This window comes from Fukomys damarensis, unplaced genomic scaffold, assembly GCF_012274545.1.
Source record: "Fukomys damarensis isolate Sample0158 unplaced genomic scaffold, DMR_v1.0_HiC HiC_scaffold_27, whole genome shotgun sequence".
Lineage (NCBI taxonomy): Eukaryota > Metazoa > Chordata > Mammalia > Rodentia > Bathyergidae > Fukomys > Fukomys damarensis.
This window is the reverse complement of record NW_022900939.1, coordinates 23,765,561-23,785,119: the sequence shown is the minus strand read 5'-3', so window position 1 is coordinate 23,785,119 and position 19,559 is coordinate 23,765,561. Positions and strand designations below refer to the sequence as shown.

Here is a 19,559-nt window from a genome sequence, read left to right as displayed (position 1 = left end):
CATTTATTATACAGGACACACATATTAAAATGGTTCCAAAGTATACAAATACTTTGACATATTGACCCAAACTGGTTACCAACAGTCACTTAAGAGATGCCATTCTGAGAGCAAGGGAATCAGAAGGAACTTTCAGCAAAACAGTGGAACTAGGATCTTGTGTAGGCACTCAGGTCCCAAATCAAAGAGTATCATATAGACAAGAAGTCACGTTGAGTTGGGGGCATGCCCCAGCACCCCCGGAGCCCGGGAGGGAACCCAGGAGCGCCGCCGCCCAGTCCCAGCGCCCCGAGCTGCTGAACCGCTGCAGAGGAGCCCTAAACCGCTGTCCGCCCCGCGCAAGCGGCCCCGGGGGTTGGCGACCAAAGTCTGGGTTTCTGAGAAGTGAGTGTCCCCCACCTTGGGACTTGGGAGACCATAAAAGAGGCTCTGAGGTGGGGTGGGTGCAGAGGTGAAGAGGGGATGATAGAGGAACAGGGCCCCTGTTCTTGGGAGTCCACGGAGGCTGGCACTAGTGGAGCGGGACAGCCCTGTTTGGATGAGGGGTAGCAATGAGGTATAGGATCCCCATTCTGAGTAGGACTGTCTTGAAGAATAGGCCCTATTTTGGAAGGGGTTATTTTAGATCCCGAGTCTTTCAGTTTGGAAGAAGAGACAAACAAGCCTGTGGTGGGAGGAAGCTGCACCCCTAATCTGAGGTCTTGGAGAAGGTATTAGAGAAAAGAAGGCAGGGTACCCAGCTGCAGCAAAGCACTGACCGCTGTCTCTGCTTCTCCTGCTGACCTTTCTGCCCTGACTTCTCCTCCCAAGAACTGGAGAGGGAACCCTGACTGCATTCTTCTGGACCCCCAGGAAGTACCTGAGGCCTGAGTCATCTCCTTTCTACTCTTCCTGCCCCCCAGGACTGGGCAGTTGCCGAAGGCCCTGGGGGGGGGCCCAGGACTGTGGTTGTGCCCCCCCCCAACGGACAGGATGGGCCCAACTTAGTCCACCCAACCTCACCCAGTGTCCTCCAGGCCCAGAAGGAGCCCCAGACACTCTGAAAGCTTGACCTGGCTTGCCTGCCATGGAGACGAAGCTGCCCCCCGCGAGCACCCCCACCAGCCCCTCCTCCCCAGGGCTGTCGCCTGTGCCACCACCGGACAAGGTGGACGGCTTCTCCCGCCGTTCCCTCCGCAGGGCCCGGCCCCGACGCTCACACAGCTCCTCTCAGTTTCGCTATCAGAGCAACCAGCAAGAGCTCACGCCGCTGCCCCTGCTCAAAGGTGAGACTGACGCTGGCTGCCATGGTGCTGGTGCCTGAGCTCCAGAGGGGGCCAGTGAAGCTGCGGGTGGAGTGAGATGCATCCGTCAGAGGGAGCTTACAAGGTGCTGCCAGGCTAGGGATTCCAGCATTGGAACTGCCCTGTAGCCCACCAGCTCACTGCTGACGCATGGCCTGACAGGCTTGTCATCCCTGGAGGTGGGGCATCTGGAGGTGGCGCCACCCTGGGGGGCAGGCCAGGGCCAAGAATATGGCCTACAGCTTGGGTTCCAGGAGGTCACTATTAACCCAGCTAGCTGTTTGGGCCCTGGGGCTGGTGATAGGCATGGCTTCCTGTTGTCACCACATAGGCCCTGCCCTCACCCCTGAGCCCCTCTCCACTTCTAGTTTATAATCCAAGGTGCCACCTAGGAGAGGGTGGCAATGGCTGTTATAGGAAAACCCACACATCCAGACTTTGTGATCTTGCCGGGCATGGTGGCACACGCCTGTAATCCCAGCACTTGGGAGGCTGAGGCAGGAGGATCATTGTGAGTTCGAGACCAGCCTGAACTATACAAGTGAGTTCCAGGTCAGTCTCAACTACATAGTGAGACCCTGTCTCAAAAAAAAAAAACAAAAAAAACAAAAAACAAAACCCAAAACAAACAAACAGACTTTGTGATCTTGTTTTAAAATCTAAGTCTTTGAGTCAGGATTAGGAGAAAGAGAGGAAGATCCTTCAGCCCCTGGAGGTGAGCAGATAGAACCCAAGTTTACTGTCTGCAGGGAGTGAAAGATGGTACCCGAGTATGGGGTCTGGGGAGAGCAGAGGCTGCCTGGAAAGTTTGCCCTAGGGACTAGGTGGCCCACCCTTGCCCAGAGCTCTGCAGCTGGATCCAGTTTCAGTCCCTTGTCCTCCCCAGATGTGCCAGCCTCTGAGCTGCATGAGCTTCTGAGCCGGAAGCTGGCCCAGTGTGGGGTGATGTTTGACTTCTTGGACTGTGTGGCTGACCTGAAGGGGAAAGAGGTAAAGCGGGCAGCACTCAATGAGCTGGTGGAATGCGTGGGAAGCACCCGGGGCGTCCTCATTGAGCCCGTCTACCCAGACATCATCCGCATGGTGAGCACTGGGCCCAGCCTCTGGGGGATTGCTTAAGGGCCAGGTAAACTCTGCTTAACCACTTCAGGACCCCTGTCCAAAGACCTCAGCGTGCCTTGCACTCCCTGTGAGCCCACTGTTGCCCACCGACCACTCAGGGCCTCCTTGCCTGGCCCACTTTTGCGTCTTGTCTGATGTGTGCTGAAACCAGGAGTGCCCTTCCTCCAGGTCACCATGGCCTGGCTCAGGTGCTGCCTCTTCTGTGAAGCTCCTCTCAAGGTCCATTTCCTGCCCAGAATGCCTGTGGACCTCACTGTTTTCAGTCTCGTCTCTGGATTGTACCTGCCTGGGGATGTGGCCCATCTGTCCTTGTGTTCTCAGCCACTGGCTGAGGGCTTGCAGGACCCGGGTGTTCAGGTGATGATTGCCCAAGGAGTCAGCTACTTGCTGGAACAGGTGTTGAGGTCAAAACGTTAGAACTTTGGATGGGGGACCCCTCTGACTTCTGCCTTCAAGGGATCTTTCCTAAGGAACCCTGACTCTCCCCCAGATCTCAGTGAATATCTTCCGGACCCTGCCCCCCAGTGAGAACCCTGAATTTGACCCTGAAGAGGATGAGCCAAACCTGGAGCCTTCCTGGCCACATCTGCAGGTATGAAGAGCAGTGGGGGAGGGGGCTGGCATCCGCACTTCAGAGAAGATCAGAGGGGCTGAGGGTGGATCTACTTAGCCTATAGACTGTTGGATAAGGGCTGGAGGGTGGGGTGGGGTGAGTGGCTAAGGCTGTAACCAAACTCACCTTTTTGTCTGTCTCCTTCCCCTAGCTGGTGTATGAGTTTTTCCTGCGTTTCTTGGAGAGCCCAGACTTCCAGCCTTCTGTGGCCAAGAGATATGTGGACCAAAAGTTTGTCCTGATGGTGATGTGGGGAGCCCAGGCTGGGTGGGGCATAGGGCAGGGGGCCTCTTGGAAGGTATGCATAGGATAGAGAGGTTGACCTCTCATCTGACCCTTGACCCTGGGCCCCACAGCTCCTGGAGCTGTTTGATAGTGAGGATCCTCGGGAGAGAGAGTACCTCAAGACCATCTTACACCGGGTCTATGGCAAGTTCTTGGGTCTCCGGGCCTACATTCGAAAACAGTGCAACCATATCTTCCTCCGGTGAGTGGCTGCTGTCCACCCAGCAGAGACTTGGGGAGGGAGGGGGTGAAGGGGGATTCAGGGAGACAGAGATTGGGGTTCCTGGGCTGTGGGGGCCATGTGGGATTCCAGTTTATCAAAGTCTTCTTCTGTGACACAATATTTGTTGTACAAAGCCTATAAAGACAGCAGAGAATGAAGAATTGTTTCCATTTTCCAGATGGGGAAGTGGAGGCCAATGGAATAATTTACAGGGACTAGGGAAGTCCAGGGGAGCCTAGGATCTAAACTTCTGATCCTTATGACCCCCAAAGAGAGATTCTTTCTGCAAGCATGAATTACACACCAACACCCACTGGCAGTGGGGGCCCTGTGGCCTTGTAGTATCAGCCTGTATTTGAGTTTGGTTCCCATGTTTGGGTGAACTTGGGTAAACCACTTATGTACTCTCCTGGGTTCCTCACTCTTGAAGTGGGCATGTTGCCTAAACTAATTCAGGGACCATCCTCAAGGTGACATAAGGCAGTGTCTCCAAAGTGCTCTATATAGTTCCTGGCCCTAGGCAGGGACTCTGAAACCTTAGCTCTTATTGTTCTTAGCAACCAAATAGGTAAGACGTGATCTGAGTCCTCCAGGAGCTTGGAGTCCATTAGATTCCCCACTCATTAACTTTGGAGCAAGTGTAATTTAACCACTGAGTCTCAACTTCCTCATCTGTGTAATGGCTTTAATACGCCTTCCCTCCTGGGAGAGCTTGGAGAATTACAGGGTATGGAGTAGATGCTCTAAGTGTTCGTCATTGCTTTGGTTGAGTGCTTGGAGAGCCGAGGTCATGGGCTAGGTGCCTGCTGACTTGGAGGATGAGGTAGAGTGTTACGGGATGGAAAGAAAAAAGACCAACTGCAATGCCTGTAGAGAGAAGCTGAGTAGCAAGGCACAGTGGTGCACACCTGTAATCCCAGCTGCTCAGGAGGCTGAGCCAGGGACATTGCAAGTTCAAGGCCAGCAAGGGCCAGGATGTAGCTCAGTGGTAAAGCATTGCATAGCATGTACCAGGCCCCACATTTGATCCCCAGTACTGGGGACGGGGGAAGGCCGAGCTGGATGGGAGTTGGGGCAAAGGTGGCTGGGCTGACAAGGGCATTTTTTTTTTTCCTTTTGGTACCGGGGATTGAACTCGGGTCCTTGTGCTTGCAAGGCAGGTGGCAGAACCACTGAGCTAAATCCCCAGCCCCAGACAAGGGCATTTCTGGAGCGGGCACAGATCTCACTGTGGCCTGGTTTGGGAAATGGGGGAGATGGCTACTGGGTTGAGAGAAAGGGATGGATGGATGTGCAGGTGGGTGGGGTAGGCAGGCAGTCAGATGGCTGCTGGGGGTGCTGGGCCTGCCCCTGGGCTCTGATCCTCCTGCATTCTTTTCTTCCCCTTGCAGATTCATCTATGAACTTGAGCACTTCAATGGCGTAGCCGAGCTGCTGGAAATCTTAGGAAGGTGATTTACCTTGGGCCTTAGCTGGAGCTTAGGATTCTGGGGAGAGGAAAGAGGACCTGGTCATATGAACCCCGCTCCTGTCTTCTGCCCCCTCCCCAGCATCATCAATGGCTTTGCACTGCCCCTGAAGACTGAGCACAAACAGTTCCTGGTTCGAGTCCTGATCCCCCTGCACTCTGTCAAGTCACTGTCTGTCTTTCACGCCCAGGTGAGGCTGAGGCCTGGCCCTGCCATAGAGGCGCTCCTGCCAGAGTGAGGGCTGCCAGTGGGGCCAGGAGGTCAGCCTGGTACTCACAGGTTCCTATCTGGACTAATTCCAGCCAACTTAGAGAGTTTCAGCTTTGAAGGCTGGCCTTGGACATCAGCTCAGCCCCTTCCCTCTACCTGGCCTGGATAGAGTGAAACTGTCCTCCTATAGTCTCAAAGACTATAGAAATCTGTTAGGGATTTTTTGTTTGTTTGTTCTTGAGACAGGGCCTCACTACGTAGTTGAGACTGACCTGGAACTCACTGTGTAGCCCAGGCTGGTCTCGAACACAGCGATCCTCCTGCCTCAGCCTCCCTAATGCTGGGATTATAGGCATATCCCAGCTTATTTGGGATCTTTTTGCAAAGTTGCCAAAGATTAGTTGTTAGAATGTTCCCTGTGAAGTCATCATTGTGTCTCCATATCCTGCGCATGGACCCTCATGTTTCCTAGGCAGCAGTAAGGGCTGGGAGAATAGGGGTGAGGTACTAAGTGAGCAGCCACTTGGCACGCAGTCCCAGGCAGCCAGGCCTCCGTACCTGGCCCGGTATTGACCCCAGGTCCTCCCCCGCTACCCCTTGCAGCTGGCATACTGTGTGGTGCAGTTCTTGGAGAAGGATGCCACCTTGACAGAGCATGTGAGTACCTCCGGGGGGAAGGAGGGCCCTCACTCTGCAGGTGTGACTCCCTTCTGCCTTTATGCCACAGGTGATCCGTGGGCTGCTCAAATATTGGCCAAAAACCTGCACCCAGAAGGAGGTAGGAGGAGAGTTTCTGATGCCCACCGGAGGAGGTGGGAAGGGCTCAGCTTCCTGAAGGCAAGCAGCAGTGTGTGTTTCTGGGGGAGATGTGAGCTGCGACCCCTCTCCTCCACCACAGGTGATGTTTCTGGGGGAGATGGAAGAGATTCTTGATGTCATCGAACCCTCCCAGTTCGTAAAGATCCAGGAGCCCCTCTTCAAGCAGGTGGCTCGCTGTGTCTCCAGCCCCCATTTCCAGGTATGGGGCAGGGACAGGTGGGGTCGAGTGGGATGTGCCTGGGAAGGTGGGCTAGTTGACCAGAAGTTCCCTCCACCCTCAGCTTCTCCTTCAGTCCTCTGGGTCTGATGATGGGGAGATGCTGGGCTTAGGATCAGGATACACGAGGTCATACCTCAGATCTGCCTTTGCTGGTGGTGGGGCCTTGGGCAAAACACTTCACCAAATCTGATGAAGTTTCTTCATCCGTGAAACGGGCCAACAGTTTCTTCACCGAGTAGTGAGGAGGATAGAAGAGTTCAGGACTGTAAACATGTTTGGTTAATTGAACTAGAATGGGAAGGAGTGTTGTTATCTCTTTGCCCCCTTTGTTAGCAGCCTTAGAGTTTGTTGTTCTCCTTTGAGGACCCAGCCAAGTTCCTCCACCCATTGCAAGCAGTTGTAACTCACACTTTCCTGCGTGCAGGCACAGACTGTCCCGTTCTTCTTCATGATCCTCCCCCTCCACCCCTTGTCCCTCCCTCTCCTCTTTCTCCTTTTTTTTTGTTTTGTTCTTTCTGCAGTGCTGGTTATTGAACCCAGGGCCTCATACATGCTAGGCAAGTGCTCTACCTCTGAGCTCCACCCCTGCCTTTCTCCCATTCTTGTGAACCGTAACTCCATGTTCTTCCTCATAGGGACTCTTGATATTTTACTTTCTTAAATAGCTTAATGTCCAGTATCTCATTTTATTCTTAAAACAACTGGTAGAAGGAGGTGTAATTAGCCCATTTTACAGATTAGCCATGTGAGGCTGAGAGGTCAAATGCCTCATACAAGGTCTCATGGGTTTGGCAGTCTGTAGTGGAGCTAGGATTTGCCCAAGTGTTGGACTCCAAACCCAGTGCTCTTTCTCTTTATCGCTTTATCTTTACCTCCTTTCCTCTGGGGTTGATTCGCCTTCATGATGAGGTGTGTGCAGAACAGGGATGGGGATTTGGAGCAGGGCTGGCTTCCAGACCTTGTACACAGACACGGCCAGCACTCACTGCCATCTCTCCTGCCGTAGGTTGCAGAGCGGGCTCTGTACTTCTGGAACAATGAGTATATCCTGAGCCTCATTGAGGACAACTGCCACACTGTGCTGCCTGCTGTGTTTGGGACCCTCTACCAAGTCTCCAAGGAACACTGGAATCAGTGAGTGACCAGGTTTTAACCTAAGCCTCAGAAACGGGGCCCCATCCTGCTTAGCTGCAAAGATCAGAGAATGTGTCCAAGGTGGGCTAGGGGCTGAGCGGTAAGGGGAGTGGGTGGTACTGAGTTGTTCAGGGCTGTGGGTATGTTTGGGGAGATGGGGCCAAATTGATACTGCTTTAAGAAACCTCGATCCTCTCCCTTGACCATGCTAAGAACCATCGTATCTCTGATCTACAATGTGCTCAAGACCTTCATGGAGATGAATGGGAAGCTGTTTGATGAGCTCACGGCCTCCTATAAGCTGGAAAAGCAGCAGTGAGTGCTGGGGGAGAGCAGGAGTCTGGCCCTGGGTTGAACAGAGAGGACCATCCCCAGCCTGTGGTCCGGTGCCCCAGTCCTCCTTCACGTTCCTGCATGTCTGGGCCATCCTATGCCAGCTGCCCACCATATCCTCCGGCCCTTCTTCCAGTAGTTCTCCAGGACCACCCAGCTCTGACTCTCTCCGGCCAGGCCAGCTCCTCTTCTTCCTGCAGGCTGGGAGCAGTCTCTCAGCGCTGCCCTGACAGTTCCTATGGTGTTACAGGGCAGGGTGGTGAGGGAGGTTGGACTTGGGGGGCCCCTGTGTGGGAGCTGCCTCACCCTCTCACTCCAGGGAGCAGCAGAAGGCCCAGGAGCGCCAGGAGCTGTGGCAAGGCTTGGAGGAGCTACGGCTGCGCCGACTACAGGGCACCCAGGGAGCCAGAGAGGCCCCCCTCCAGCGGCTCACCCCTCAGGTGGCGACCAGTGGGGGTCAGAGCTAGAGCCCCCAGAAGGGGAGAAGCTAAGCCCAGAGCTTCTGGTCCCTCAATCCCTTCTCCTGCCCAGGGGCCCGAGAGGCACACACCTGCCCCTGGCCTTGCCAGAGTGGGCCCTGAGGACTCCCTGCCCAGCCCAGCATGGGCAGCTTGCACCAGGGAGACGAGAAGATGGGATGGTGGTCTTGACAGCAGAACTCTTAGGCCCTCGTGGCAAGACTTGACCAAGGCAGGCTTGACCAGGAAGCTGCCATCAGGGCTCTCACTCGTCCTTACCACTGGGCTCTGGGGGCAGGCAGGCTCCCACCCACCCCTGCTCCTGCCCAGGGTGAGGTCATGCAGCACCTTACATCTTCCTCATCCCCACCATGGGGGTCTGTGGTCTATTTATTCTGCCCAGCTCACCCTCAACATAGACACTGTCCTGGCCCCGGGGTGTCCTCCTCTCCTCTCCCTCGCCCTGTACTTCCTTGTCCCCTTTTTATTTATTGGGCAGGGGGAGGGGTGAGGGCACAGACAAGAAGAGATTCACAGTGTCCTGGGGTGAGGGGGGTCACAGTAATCATAGTCTATCCTCTTCCCCTGGCTGGGGGTAGACTTAATAAAGACAGAAACTCAAGAATTGCTTGCTTTATTTAGGGGCAGGGACAAAGAAGGGAAGGGAAGGAGTGAGAGACTGGATAAAGGGTCAGGTAAAGATGAGGAAGAAGCAGAAACCCCTCTTCTCGAGGCGGCCATCGCAAACTGCTCAGAGGGTCAGCTGGGGCAGCTCCTTATTTAAACAATCCCATGGCAAGTGGACAGCAGGGCTAGAACTTCCAGTGACTAGTACCGTGAGAGGCGACACATGTCACACTGGCAGGCCCTGGCTGTGAAGACCTCGAGCTCCCCGCTCCGGTTCCCCACACACTGCAGCTGCACCTTCATCTGTGGGAGGGAGTCCACGTTGGTCCTGCTCCCAGGCCATCTTAGGGCCCCTCTGTTTCCCCCGTCAGTTCTCCTGCTGGGCTCAGGTGCCCCTCACCTTTTTCAGACCACGGATGGTGCAGCACTGAGAGATGGAAGTGATGTTGTGCCGATAGCTGCTGGCCACCAGCACAGAGTACCAAGAGGGGAATGCGCTGGACTCTCAGTGGCCCACGCAGGCCTGTGCCACGTGGCAGCCCTGGCAGGTGCCTTGGCGGTCACTTCGCACTGTCACATTGAATGCTGGAAGGAAACAGGCAAGCAGAGATGCTCCTCTGCAAAGGCTGCCACAGCTGCCATCAGCTCTGCCTGCCTTGTGTGGATCTGTCACCTCTGCTTCCGCCCCTTCCTTCTGACCCTCTAGCCCCTGAGTTACTCACGATGCAAATGGCAGCCTGGGGTGGCTGCCTTCTAGCCTCCGCCTTCAGTGACTGCCAGGACCAGCATGCAGAGGAGCAGGGCTGCAGGGGATGCCATGGGGCATCTAAAACAGTGGGTGGGAAGGGAGTTAGGCAAGTTCTGAGGGCCTCCAGGTGAGTAAGCAAGCAGGGCTGCTTGGTATTTGTGACAGGGAGGCTGGCCAGAGTGGGGCTGTGTCCTCCCTGTCTGCCTCAGACTGAGGTGTGCCTGCCTGGGTCACTGGATGGGTGGTGAGTAGTCCCCTCTGGATGGGGCTTGTGTGTCAGCCCTCTGCTGGGTCACTTTTCCCTGGAACTTCCCTCATCGTCTGGACCACTGACATCATCCTCCCCCTACTTGTTTGGGCCTGCAGAGTCCTCTCCCACACCGCCTGGCCTGCCCTTCGCTCCTCTGGCCTCAGGAAACTCACCAGTCCACCAGCAACCCAAGAGGCTGGCAGGTTCCCAGTGCCTCCTGCTGGTCTCCAGATTTCAGGCCGCAGCTCTCCAGGCTTTTATTACTGGGTATTTTAGAGCCATGCCCTCTTAGAGATTGGCTTTCCCAGGCTGCCTCCCAGCCCGAGGCTTCAGAGCAGCTCAGAGCAGCTCGACCTGGGAGATCCTGTTCTGATGCAAGGACCTTAGAGAGGGGGCTCTGCCACCTTCTGCTGCTCTCTGTCTAAGAAGCTGCCAATGGTCCCAGACTGGAGGAAGCAAGATCTGGAGAAACTTGAGGGGCTGGTGGAGCAGGTGGTTTGTGTACTGTTGGGGAAGAGGGGTCAAGTCTCTTGGTCACCTGGTTTCTTTGCTGTATGATCTTGGGCATGACTTCCATGTTTAGGCCCTTGCCACCCCCAGCCTTACAATGACTAAACTTAGCCTGCCTGTCTCTCCTGTCTCTCACTGATTGTAGAGGAAAGGAATTGAGAAACCAGATTTTTTTTTTGGTACTGGGGATTGAACTCAGGACCTTGAGCTTGTGAAGCAGGCTGTGGAACCAGCTAGAAACCAGATTTTTATGAACAAGGGAATCACACAGGTGGGTGCTGCAAAGCCAGGAGGCCTGGAAGGATGAATTATGTCTTTAGTCTTCTCTGGTCCAGTGCCCAGTGGGTGTTTTCTCTTGCCCTGGTCAGTTACAGAATGGAGCTCTGAGCAACAGGGTCCTTCTAGCCCTTGGAATAACATCTGCTCCTAAGAGAACCTGAAACTGTCAACTTCAGAAAAGCTGGTTGTTTGGGGCAGCTCTGGTTTTACAGTGAGGCTACTGAGGCTCAGAGAAGGAAGGATACTAAAAGTTATACCGAGCTGGGTGTGGTGGCATACACCTGTAATCCCAGCACTCTGGAGGCTGAGGCAGGAGGATCACTACAGGTTCAAGGACAGCCTGGACTACCTGGGGAGACCCTGTCTCAATAAAATAAAATAAAATACACACCTAGTCAATGTCTGGGCTGATGTGGTGCTCAAATCTACAGTCCAGCCATGGTGCTAAATCATATTTAGGGCAAGAATATGGCAAGTGCGGGAAAGACCATAACTGGCAGTAGCTAGAGGTTAGGGCAGGGCAGGGATCAGAAGAAAGCCTAGTGCAGTTCTGGGCAGCCCATTCAGGACCGTTGCCTCATGACCTGCTCCCTGTGCCAGAGCAAGCTGGCTCCCTATAGATAGCGAAGCACACAAAATCCTACCCTCTTATTTTCTAGCTCAGAAAATAACCCGAGAGGAAAGCAACTTCCAGAGGCTTCACTGATAAGTGAGCCCCAGTCAGGATGGGCACTCAGCTCTTAAGATTACAGAGCTGTGCCTTTCAGCAACTTTGGCAAGCAGATCATGCTTCAGGTAGCAGGGCACTGGTGGTGAACAGGATTTGAGAGGAATTGTTCCCAATCTCAAGTCCCCACACCCTAAGGCTTCCCCTCCAGAGCCTCCCCACTCAGGTCCTGGTCCTCCCTCAACAGCTCCTCCTCCAGCTACCTCTTCTCTTTTCTTTGCCAAGCAAGGGGACTCAGAGGGACCTCAGCAGTCCAACCCCCAATCCCCACTCACTACATCCCCTCTGGGATGTGACAGGTGACTGATGTAAACCTTTGGACAGGGATTCATTTACCTCACAGCATAGCCCCTTCTAATACTGGATGTCTTTAACAGTTAAAAGTGATTCCTTTGTCGTGAACTGAGTTCCCCTAAATTTCCATTGATGCTTTTGGTTCTCTGAGGTCACACAGGCTTCCAGTGAATCCGACTAACTTGTGTTACTGTCAAGGAATCAGAGGGAGAAACTGGTTGGAACCATGTTCTCTTTAGAGAAGTAACACTCTGGGGCCAAGCCAAGCTGGGCTGGAACAAAGATCACTTCTTTGGGGGCTGCAGGGCTCAGGGCAGTAAGTCTTGCATAACCTCATTCCCTGGACCCTAGCAGCAAAGTTTAAGGTTCGAGGTCAGACACAGACTTGGTGGCTGCCCAGTGTGACCCTGTAAGCAGCAACTAGATGCCAGGGAAAGTGTCACACATTGCTTCTCTATATTTTGAGGGAAGAGTTTGTTCTCTCTCAATCTGTTTCACTAAATTTAATCAATAATTCTTCATAAATAATTAATTTATTGGTTTTAGGATCCTAAGTGTTGGAGACAAAAGACCCAAACTGGCCCTCAGGGTAGTAAAATTCTTAGATGCGAGCATTTTAGAAAGTTCCATTCTTTTTCCAGTGTTTTAATGGCAGTGGGGGGGAACCCACTCAATTATAAAGGGCTAAGGACAGGACAAACCCACAAGAAGACTAATTGGGAGCCATTATACTCATGGTTGAAGCGTGGTAAGAAAAGGATGGAGCTGGAGGAGTGGTGGCCAGGGAGCAGTCGCTGCAAGAGAAGGCCCTCTTTCTGTGGCTGTCACCGCATCTGGGAGGCTCACTGGCTGCTCTTCTTGAAGAAATACCGAAGGGGAAAGACAGTGCTGCAGGAATGAGAGCAAAGTAGTCTGAGATCGGAGGTCTCCTTCCCAACTGCCTGCTTCCCATTAATGCATAATTAGCCAGGCCATTTGGCTCTGAGGAGCCAATGAATGGAAATTCAAGTCTGGAACAACATTTGAGAAGGTACTCAAATTAGATTACACTCAGGAGAAGGAAATCAAGGAAGAAGAATTGCAGTGGGATGGCTGAGTTCTAGATTTGCTAACTCCTCTGCAGAAAGGACGCTGAAGACACAACCTAGATTCACAGGGGAGAAGGGGAATGATCTGGTAGCCAAATAATCTGAATGACCCAAGTAAAATAGGAACAGTCTGTTCAAGCAATGTGTATGGAACCAGGCCTTATCCTGGGCACATTAGGGTGGGGGTGAGATATGCAAAAGTGAGTAAGAGGCAGGTGTGGGGCACACCTGTAATCCCAGCACTCCCAGAGGCCAAAACTGGAGGATCTCAAGTCTGAGACAAGCCTGGGCTACATAGAGTTTGAAACTAGCTTGGACCACATAGTAAGACCCAGTCACAAAAAATAAGATGCATTCTTTTTCTTTGTCTTTTTTTTTGTTTTTTTGAGACAGGGTCTCACTATGTAGTTGAGACTGACCTGGAGTTCACTATGTAGCCCAGGCTGGTCTGGAACTCACAGTGACCCTCCTGCCTCAGCCTCCCGAGTACTGGGATCATAGGCGTGCGTCACCACGCCCAGCAATAAAATACTTCTTTATTAAATTAAATTCACAACTAGAGCCCTTGTTCTCAGTCTCATTTTTATCATCTATATTGGATGTAATTGAGAAATCTCTGCAAGTGATCAGCTTTCTTCTCTATTCTCATTTCCCTGAAAGATGCAGGGAGGCAAGCTCTGGACACTGCTCCTGCTCTGGCTCTGGGGCTCAGTTATGGCAGAAGGGAAGCTTGTCTTACCTTAGAAACCCAAAGACGCTTCGGATTCCCAGCTCTTTAGGTGGAGGTGAGTTGTTCTGCTGCAAGGGTGGAACGATTGCCCCTGGCAGGTTGTGTCCACATTTAGAATCTGTAAGAGAAACACTCAGGCAGGAAAAAGGTGTTGGTGAGCAGAATACTTTCATGTGAGTAGGAGATAGCAGAGCAGCCTCACACCAAGATTTATTTAAAGCCAGGTGAATTGTTCGCTCTGACCTTTCTGATTTTGTCTAGCTCAATATGATGCTATTCTGACCTTGGAGTATTTTCAACGTCAGATTCCTGAGACATTTACACAGCTCAAGTCCCAGCCATCCACCACAGCCGGTATGCTTTCACATGGAATGACTACTTGTTGAAGAGATCATGTGCTTACATCCCTGCTTCTGGAATAGCTACAGTCCACACTGAATCCCATGCTGGGTAAAAAGATCAGCAAGTTGGAAGAGCAGCCCTTTGCCGTGCATTCCCAGGCTTTGTAGAGCATCCACAGTATTAACACTAAGCCCCAAGAGGAAAAAGAGTGGTGGTTCTCCCACTGCCCAGAGAAAGGAAACGCATCCTTTCCAACTCTTCTATGACAACTGCCCACCTTACATAGAAGATTTAGAACTGCAGGAGCATCAATCGCACTATCAGGAACAGAAGGGGAAGGGCATGTGCTGTCCACCTTTGCTCCTTTTGAGAGCTGGAGGTGGGGGAGATCCAACTCCCAGACTGGAGGAGGCCAGTGGTGCTTCCACGAGAGTGAGGCCCCCGACATCTCCGATGTGCCTGGACTCAGTGCTCTGTGCCACTCTGCTCAGCACAGTGCAAAAAAACGGGCAGGATGATTATTAAAGAAGAATAAATGTGAATTTCCCACAACCTACGCTGTTCCTGGACATCAGTGGTGTCAGAGGCTATGGTCGTCTGTCTCTCTTGCTGGGGTTTCCTTTCTCTGTTCTGATAAAAAGAAGATCAAGAAAAGTCTTAAACTTACTCTGACCCAGCCTGTATGCTATTTTCTGACAAATGTTTTCACATCAGCACTGGGGCCTGGCTTTTGACTGCCCAGGTAGGCCCTATAGTTCTTTCTTTCTTTTTTTTTTAAAGGTCTAATTATTCAAACAGTTTATATTTCTTTCTTTAGGATTGTCTTTTTTCATTTCAACTTCTAACCTGGTCCCACTAAGACCAGATGATTTAAGAGGTGAGAACAAGCCCATCTGCATTTATCTCACCACCCCCTACAACTCAGTGCCTGCTATTGTTGGCTGACACAGTACAGAGGTTTCAGAAACCAGGAGGATATTCATGGTACATTGGAGAAATATACGATCTACAGGGTAAACGGCATACTACAGCAGTGTGATCCAGCTACTCTACCAGTTTCTACAGAGTGCTGTGGTTGCTGAGGAGGACATTAGCAGAATGGGTGGCTATTGTCAAGGAAGATTTCACAGGGAAAGTGACATGAACGTGGGCTTTGATAGATGAGCGGAATTTTGCTATAATGCAGAATGAGGACCTGGTCAGTGAGAGCAGGGTATTCTAGACAGGGACATGGCAGGAAGGGCACAATACCATTAAAGAGTAAATATGATCAACATGGCCAGAGCTGAGTGTGGCAGGAATATGACTATGGCAGTAGAAGCCAGCATAATACAATGCAATATTAATATTTCTCCATGTGCTACTGCTTGCTACAAATCCCCTGGAAGAGGAAATCCTACAGCCTGGTTCAAGGCCCTCAATTCCCTGTAAATACCCTTGTCATCAGAAACATGGCACATGTACTTGCGCTGGGACTCTCTGCCAGCTGGCCACTGTCCTTAGCCAGCAGGGCCCCAAGGCCCCGCTGCCCAGCTGTGCTGCCAGTGGAGAATCCTGTAGTGGAATGGGCTGCAGGAGGCAGACAGATGGTGGGCTCTGAGGAAAGTGAAGACCGGACCTCATCCCAAGCACTAGCTTCAGGTTAGAACAGCAGGTCTTTCTGAGGTGAGCTTTTTCATGAACCTGTCAGATTCTAGTCCACAGAGGTGGCCCCTAAGTCATATTCCTAAAAAAAGTGAAAGAGAACCCTGGGGAGGAAAGAGACCACTCTGCTTTTCCAAACAGAGCAGAGACTACATTTAAAGGGTCCAGCTCTGGTTTCTGGCTTGAGGGGATGGTTTTTACAACTTTAATTAAACTATGCTTTCAGGCTTAAATTCTGCTCTACAGGATAACCAGTAAAGGGGCATCTATTTGGATTGGTAGAGGCCCCAGAAGCAAATGCCCTAGGGCTGAGGTATAGCCTACCCTGGGACCAGGAGTCTACTTTTACAAGATGTGTGGATTCTGTGCTTTCTTGATTTTTTATTATTATTATTATTTTTTGTACTGGGAGTGGAATCCAGGGGTGGAACCCAGGAGCATTTTACCACTGAGTATATCCCCAGACCCTTTTCATTATTTATTTATTTATTTTTTGGTACTGGGATGGAACTGGGAACCTTATGCTTTTGAAGCAGGCAGCAGAACCACTGAACTAAACCCCAGGCCCTTCATTCTTTATTTTGAGACAAGGTCCCCTAAATTGCCTAGGCTGGGTTCGAACTTGCAATTCTCTTGCCTCAGCCTCCTAAGTAGCTAGGATTACTAGGTGTACACCATTATGTCCAGCTCCTGAAATCTTGAGGGAGGTCTTGCTGGCAAAAGTTTCAAGACAGTCACATGTGGTGGCACATGCCTGTAATGCCTGCATTTGGGAGGCTAAGGCAAGAGGACTGCTATGAGTTTGAAGTCAGCCTGAGCTACATAGTGAGTTCAGGTCCAGCTTGAACTACATAGCAAGACCCTGTCTCAAAAAAAAAAAAAAAAGTTTCAAGAAAAGAAAAAGTCTGAATATTGAGGGTACCACTGGGCACATAAAGCAGGGCCTTATATCCTGAAAGTCTATATATGCTGAGCCAGATCTATGTAGAAGTAGTTCAAGCAGAGGGGGAAAAACCACTTTTGAGTAGTCTGTGTCACTTCTGAGCTTTGGTCTTCATCCCCAAATCCCCTACTTTTTATTCTGCCAAAGTCTGGGTCTGTGTATCTGAGACCTGAAGGAGCAAAGGGAAAAGGTCTTCCTTTCCTTCTTCTTTTCCCCAAAGCATAGAGGCTATGAGCTCAACATTGTTCTCTTCTAAGCTTTCCCCATGTGTGTGTTCATGTGTGCAGACATCACAATCCACACTGGCTGTGATACGATACCCTGACTTCTTCCAAAGCAGGGAAAAGTATCGAGCACTGGACCATAGGAGCAAATTCAATTTTTCCAGCTCAAGGGACTTACACTGAGAATCACTGTGATCATTTTAATTTAGGAAAAATCCTCTCCCTGGGAACGGAGTCTACAACAGAGGCTATCTTTGGGCTTGGAGTCAAAATCAATAAACATGTTCTTTTACTTTTTTTTTTTCCTAAATCCTGAATCAGGTTGAAAAGGTAATTATGTTGAATAAGAAGCTGTGGGTACTGCTTTTGAGGGAGATGATGTGTCAAACTAAGAATAGGAAGGTATGAAGGGAAGAGAGGGAGGAAATGTTCCTCTAACAGCAATTATCTTAGTGTATAAAGTATCTTTGTTCTCCAGAGCATCGTGTACTCTTATACTTTCTTATTCCTTCTTCTTACCTTTCTAAACCACAGGAGGCATAGAAGGGGCAACTCTCTGCCTATAATCACCCGGTAGGCTGCTTAGCCATGGCCATCTGCAGCCCTGTCCTCTGCCCCTCCCCAGGGCACAGGTCGAGAGCCACAAAGATGCCCGCTCCTCCCAGAGAGAAGCCAGGTCCACCGTGTGTGCCCTAGCATTCAACATAATGCCTTACCAACAGGAGATAGAAGAATGGTTTAGAAATGAAAATCACTCCATTTCTTTCCTTAAACTATTTTAGGAAAGGGCCGGGGATTTAGCTCAGTGGTGCCACTGGCCTGGCAAGCACAAGGTCCTGAGTTTGATTCCTGGCACCAAAAAAAAAAAAAAAGGACTAGGCTCAAACTTACAATCCTCTTGTCTCAGCCTCTCAGAGTGCTGGAATCAAAGGCATGTGCCACCAGATCCAGCTAAATCTTGAAGGTGGCCTCAAAGATTTTATGATTCAGCCCACTCTGTTGGCTCCAGCAAATTTTTTTTATTTTTATTTTTTTTATGGTACTGGGGATTGAACTTGGGCCTTTGTGCTTGCAAGGCAGGTGGCAGAACCACCAAGCTAAATCCCCAGCCCATGGCTCCAGCAATTTTTTTTTTTTTGGTACTGGGGATTGAACTTGGCCACCGCACCGCTGAGCTAAATCCCCGGCCCATCCAGCAATGTTGTTTAGTGTTGGGTTCTAAGCTGCTTGGTCTGAGCTCTTTTAGCTCCTCTGGGAATCTTTCCCTCATGGCCTCCCTGTGTTCCCTCCCTATCCTGTGCTTCCTTCTGGCCACAAACATAGTGCATTTATTGGTAACTGTCTGCCTGGCCTAATGCTGCTGGTATTTTTAGGGCAGAGTATGATATCCCTGGTAGTTGGCACATAGTGGAAATGGGCTGAATGAATTCAATCAATCATACATTATGGGTCCTGAGAAGGTGAAGGTGAGGTGTTTGTGTCTGGGTAGTTAAGGGCAGAGCTAGTTTGGGGACATAAAGAAAGTGAGATGGCTCTGCCACCTGCTTTGCAAGTGCAAGGTCCCAAGTTTGATCCCCAGTACCCCCAAAAAAAAATGATGTGAGAAAAAAATGAAGGCCCTATAAAGCATATATAATAGCTAACAGTTACATAAAGAGAGGAGGAAATTAAAAAGGACACTGCTTTAGAGGCTGCTATGAAAAATAAGCCTTGAAATGGAGAAGTAGTAGATACACGGAGCTGGGCATGGTGGTATACTCAGGAGATTGAGGCAGGAGGATCTCTGCGAGTTTGAGGCCTTCAGGCTACTTTTTTTTTTTTGGTACCAGTAATCGAACTCAGGGCCTTGTGCTTGGCAGGCAGGTGCAGTGCCACTGCACTACATCCCTGGCCCTAGCGGGGCTACTTAACAAGACCCTATCTCATAAAAAAACAAAACAAAACAAGATGCATGAATATCTAGAGAACAGACTCCATAAATCAAACAAAATCAAATAAGCAGGGACCAATCAATCCATCCTTGCTCTAGAAGGTTTTTCTTACAGATTTCTAGTGCTGACATGTACCTAGCTCATGTTAAAATTAGATGTTCCTAGACTTAGACCCCAGTGTAGATAAAACTAAAGTTTTCTACAGAGGTAGTTTTATACTGTTTTACTTCTATTCAGTAAAGACCTATTTTTTCCTTTTTACTTCAACCGCAGAGTACAAGAAGCAGCTTTTTAAGCTGAGAAAGAAGAAAGGCCCTTTGATAAAAGGATTCATCCATGTATATTATGCAGCCACTTTTGGGACAAGTTGCAGCAGGGGTGGAACAGCTGAACATTGCTCGGCAGATAGTGAAACCTGAGAATGAGTTCAGTCAGTTCAGTCTGCAGTAGGGACCAGAATGCTCAGGTAACAGGAATCCTGACCTGCAACACAGCAGGCCGTCCAACAGCCTCACTCAGCCTTGTTCTGGTGCTTACCCTCCTGGTTTCCATAGGTGGCTTCTTCATGCTGGGTCTTTGGCTGGAAGACCCCATCTTGGCCCTGGGGTGAGGGAAGAAGTCCATGAATGTTACTGGCAGCAGCAACATTATGATATTCCAACAAATGGGGCCCAAATGAATATTTCAGCAGGTTAGTTATTTTTATACCACTCCTGGCTGGCAGAAAAAATTGTGTGGCCAAATTTTCATTAGGTGCTGCTTTAATTTACAATGGAATTCTAATTTGAAGCCGGGCATGGTGGCGCACGCTTGTAATCCTAGCACTCAGGAGGCTGAGGCAGGAGGATCGCTGTGAGTTTGAGACCAGCCTGGGCTACATAGTGAGTTCCAGGTCAGTCTCAACTACATAGTGAGACCCTGCAAGAAAGAAAGGAAAGAAAGAAAGAAAGAAAGAAAGAAAGAAAGAAAGAAAGAAAGAAAGAAAGAAAGAAAGAAAGAAAGAAAGAAAGAAAGAAAGAAAGAAAGAAAGAAAGAAAGAAAGAAAGAAAGAAA

General features: G+C 50.6%; 3 protein-coding genes across 7 annotated transcripts in view; 1 reads left to right on the top strand and 2 right to left on the bottom strand.

Annotated features, from left to right (window-relative positions):
* Positions 1-217: 217 nt before the first annotated feature.
* On the top strand, positions 218-8,791 carry Ppp2r5b (protein phosphatase 2 regulatory subunit B'beta). The gene is made up of 14 exons (XM_010636022.1): positions 218-384; positions 811-1,265; positions 2,170-2,366; positions 2,896-2,997; positions 3,170-3,262; positions 3,375-3,505; positions 4,918-4,977; positions 5,077-5,185; positions 5,809-5,862; positions 5,933-5,983; positions 6,104-6,223; positions 7,251-7,378; positions 7,592-7,693; positions 8,031-8,791. The coding sequence occupies exons 2-14, from the start codon at positions 1,067-1,069 to the stop codon at positions 8,176-8,178; spliced, it is 1,494 nt and encodes a 497-aa protein (XP_010634324.1). The 5' UTR covers positions 218-384; positions 811-1,066; the 3' UTR covers positions 8,179-8,791.
* Positions 8,792-8,880: 89 nt separating this feature from the next.
* On the bottom strand, positions 8,881-10,137 carry Gpha2 (glycoprotein hormone subunit alpha 2). The gene is given in 4 exon segments (XM_010636023.3): positions 8,881-9,099; positions 9,197-9,381; positions 9,519-9,622; positions 9,968-10,137. Coding segments are annotated over 3 exon segments (384 nt in total). The 5' UTR covers positions 9,616-9,622; positions 9,968-10,137; the 3' UTR covers positions 8,881-8,997.
* The window catches only part of Majin (membrane anchored junction protein), a 40,792-nt gene continuing 30,483 nt past the window's right edge, over positions 9,251-19,559 (bottom strand). For 2 of the 5 annotated variants that reach the window (XR_002025715.2, XR_782527.3), the window contains exons 8-14: positions 19,044-19,107; positions 14,322-14,394; positions 13,432-13,540; positions 12,337-12,492; positions 11,647-11,794; positions 9,519-9,622; positions 9,251-9,381 (exon numbers count right to left, since the gene is read on the bottom strand). Coding sequence is in view for 1 of the 5 variants with exons in the window: in XM_010636024.2 (XP_010634326.1) it covers positions 12,447-12,492; positions 13,432-13,540; positions 14,322-14,394; positions 19,044-19,107 (292 nt within the window). In the remaining 4 variants the exon portion in view is untranslated. Of the gene's footprint in view, positions 9,382-9,518; positions 9,623-11,646; positions 11,795-11,843; positions 12,493-13,431; positions 13,541-14,321; positions 14,395-19,043; positions 19,108-19,559 lie in introns of those variants that run through there. The other 3 variants (XR_002025714.2, XR_002025716.2, XM_010636024.2) reach the window with 3 other exon arrangements.

Bases quoted from the DNA above. Each gene is read 5' to 3' on its own strand.
- Ppp2r5b (XM_010636022.1), top strand. From the start codon at position 1,067: ATGGAGACGAAGCTGCCCCCCGCGAGCACCCCCACCAGCCCCTCCTCC. The intron at 5,984-6,103 runs GTAGGAGGAGAG...CCTCCACCACAG, and splicing joins AAACCTGCACCCAGAAGGAG to GTGATGTTTCTGGGGGAGAT. The intron at 6,224-7,250 runs GTATGGGGCAGG...CTCCTGCCGTAG, and splicing joins TCTCCAGCCCCCATTTCCAG to GTTGCAGAGCGGGCTCTGTA.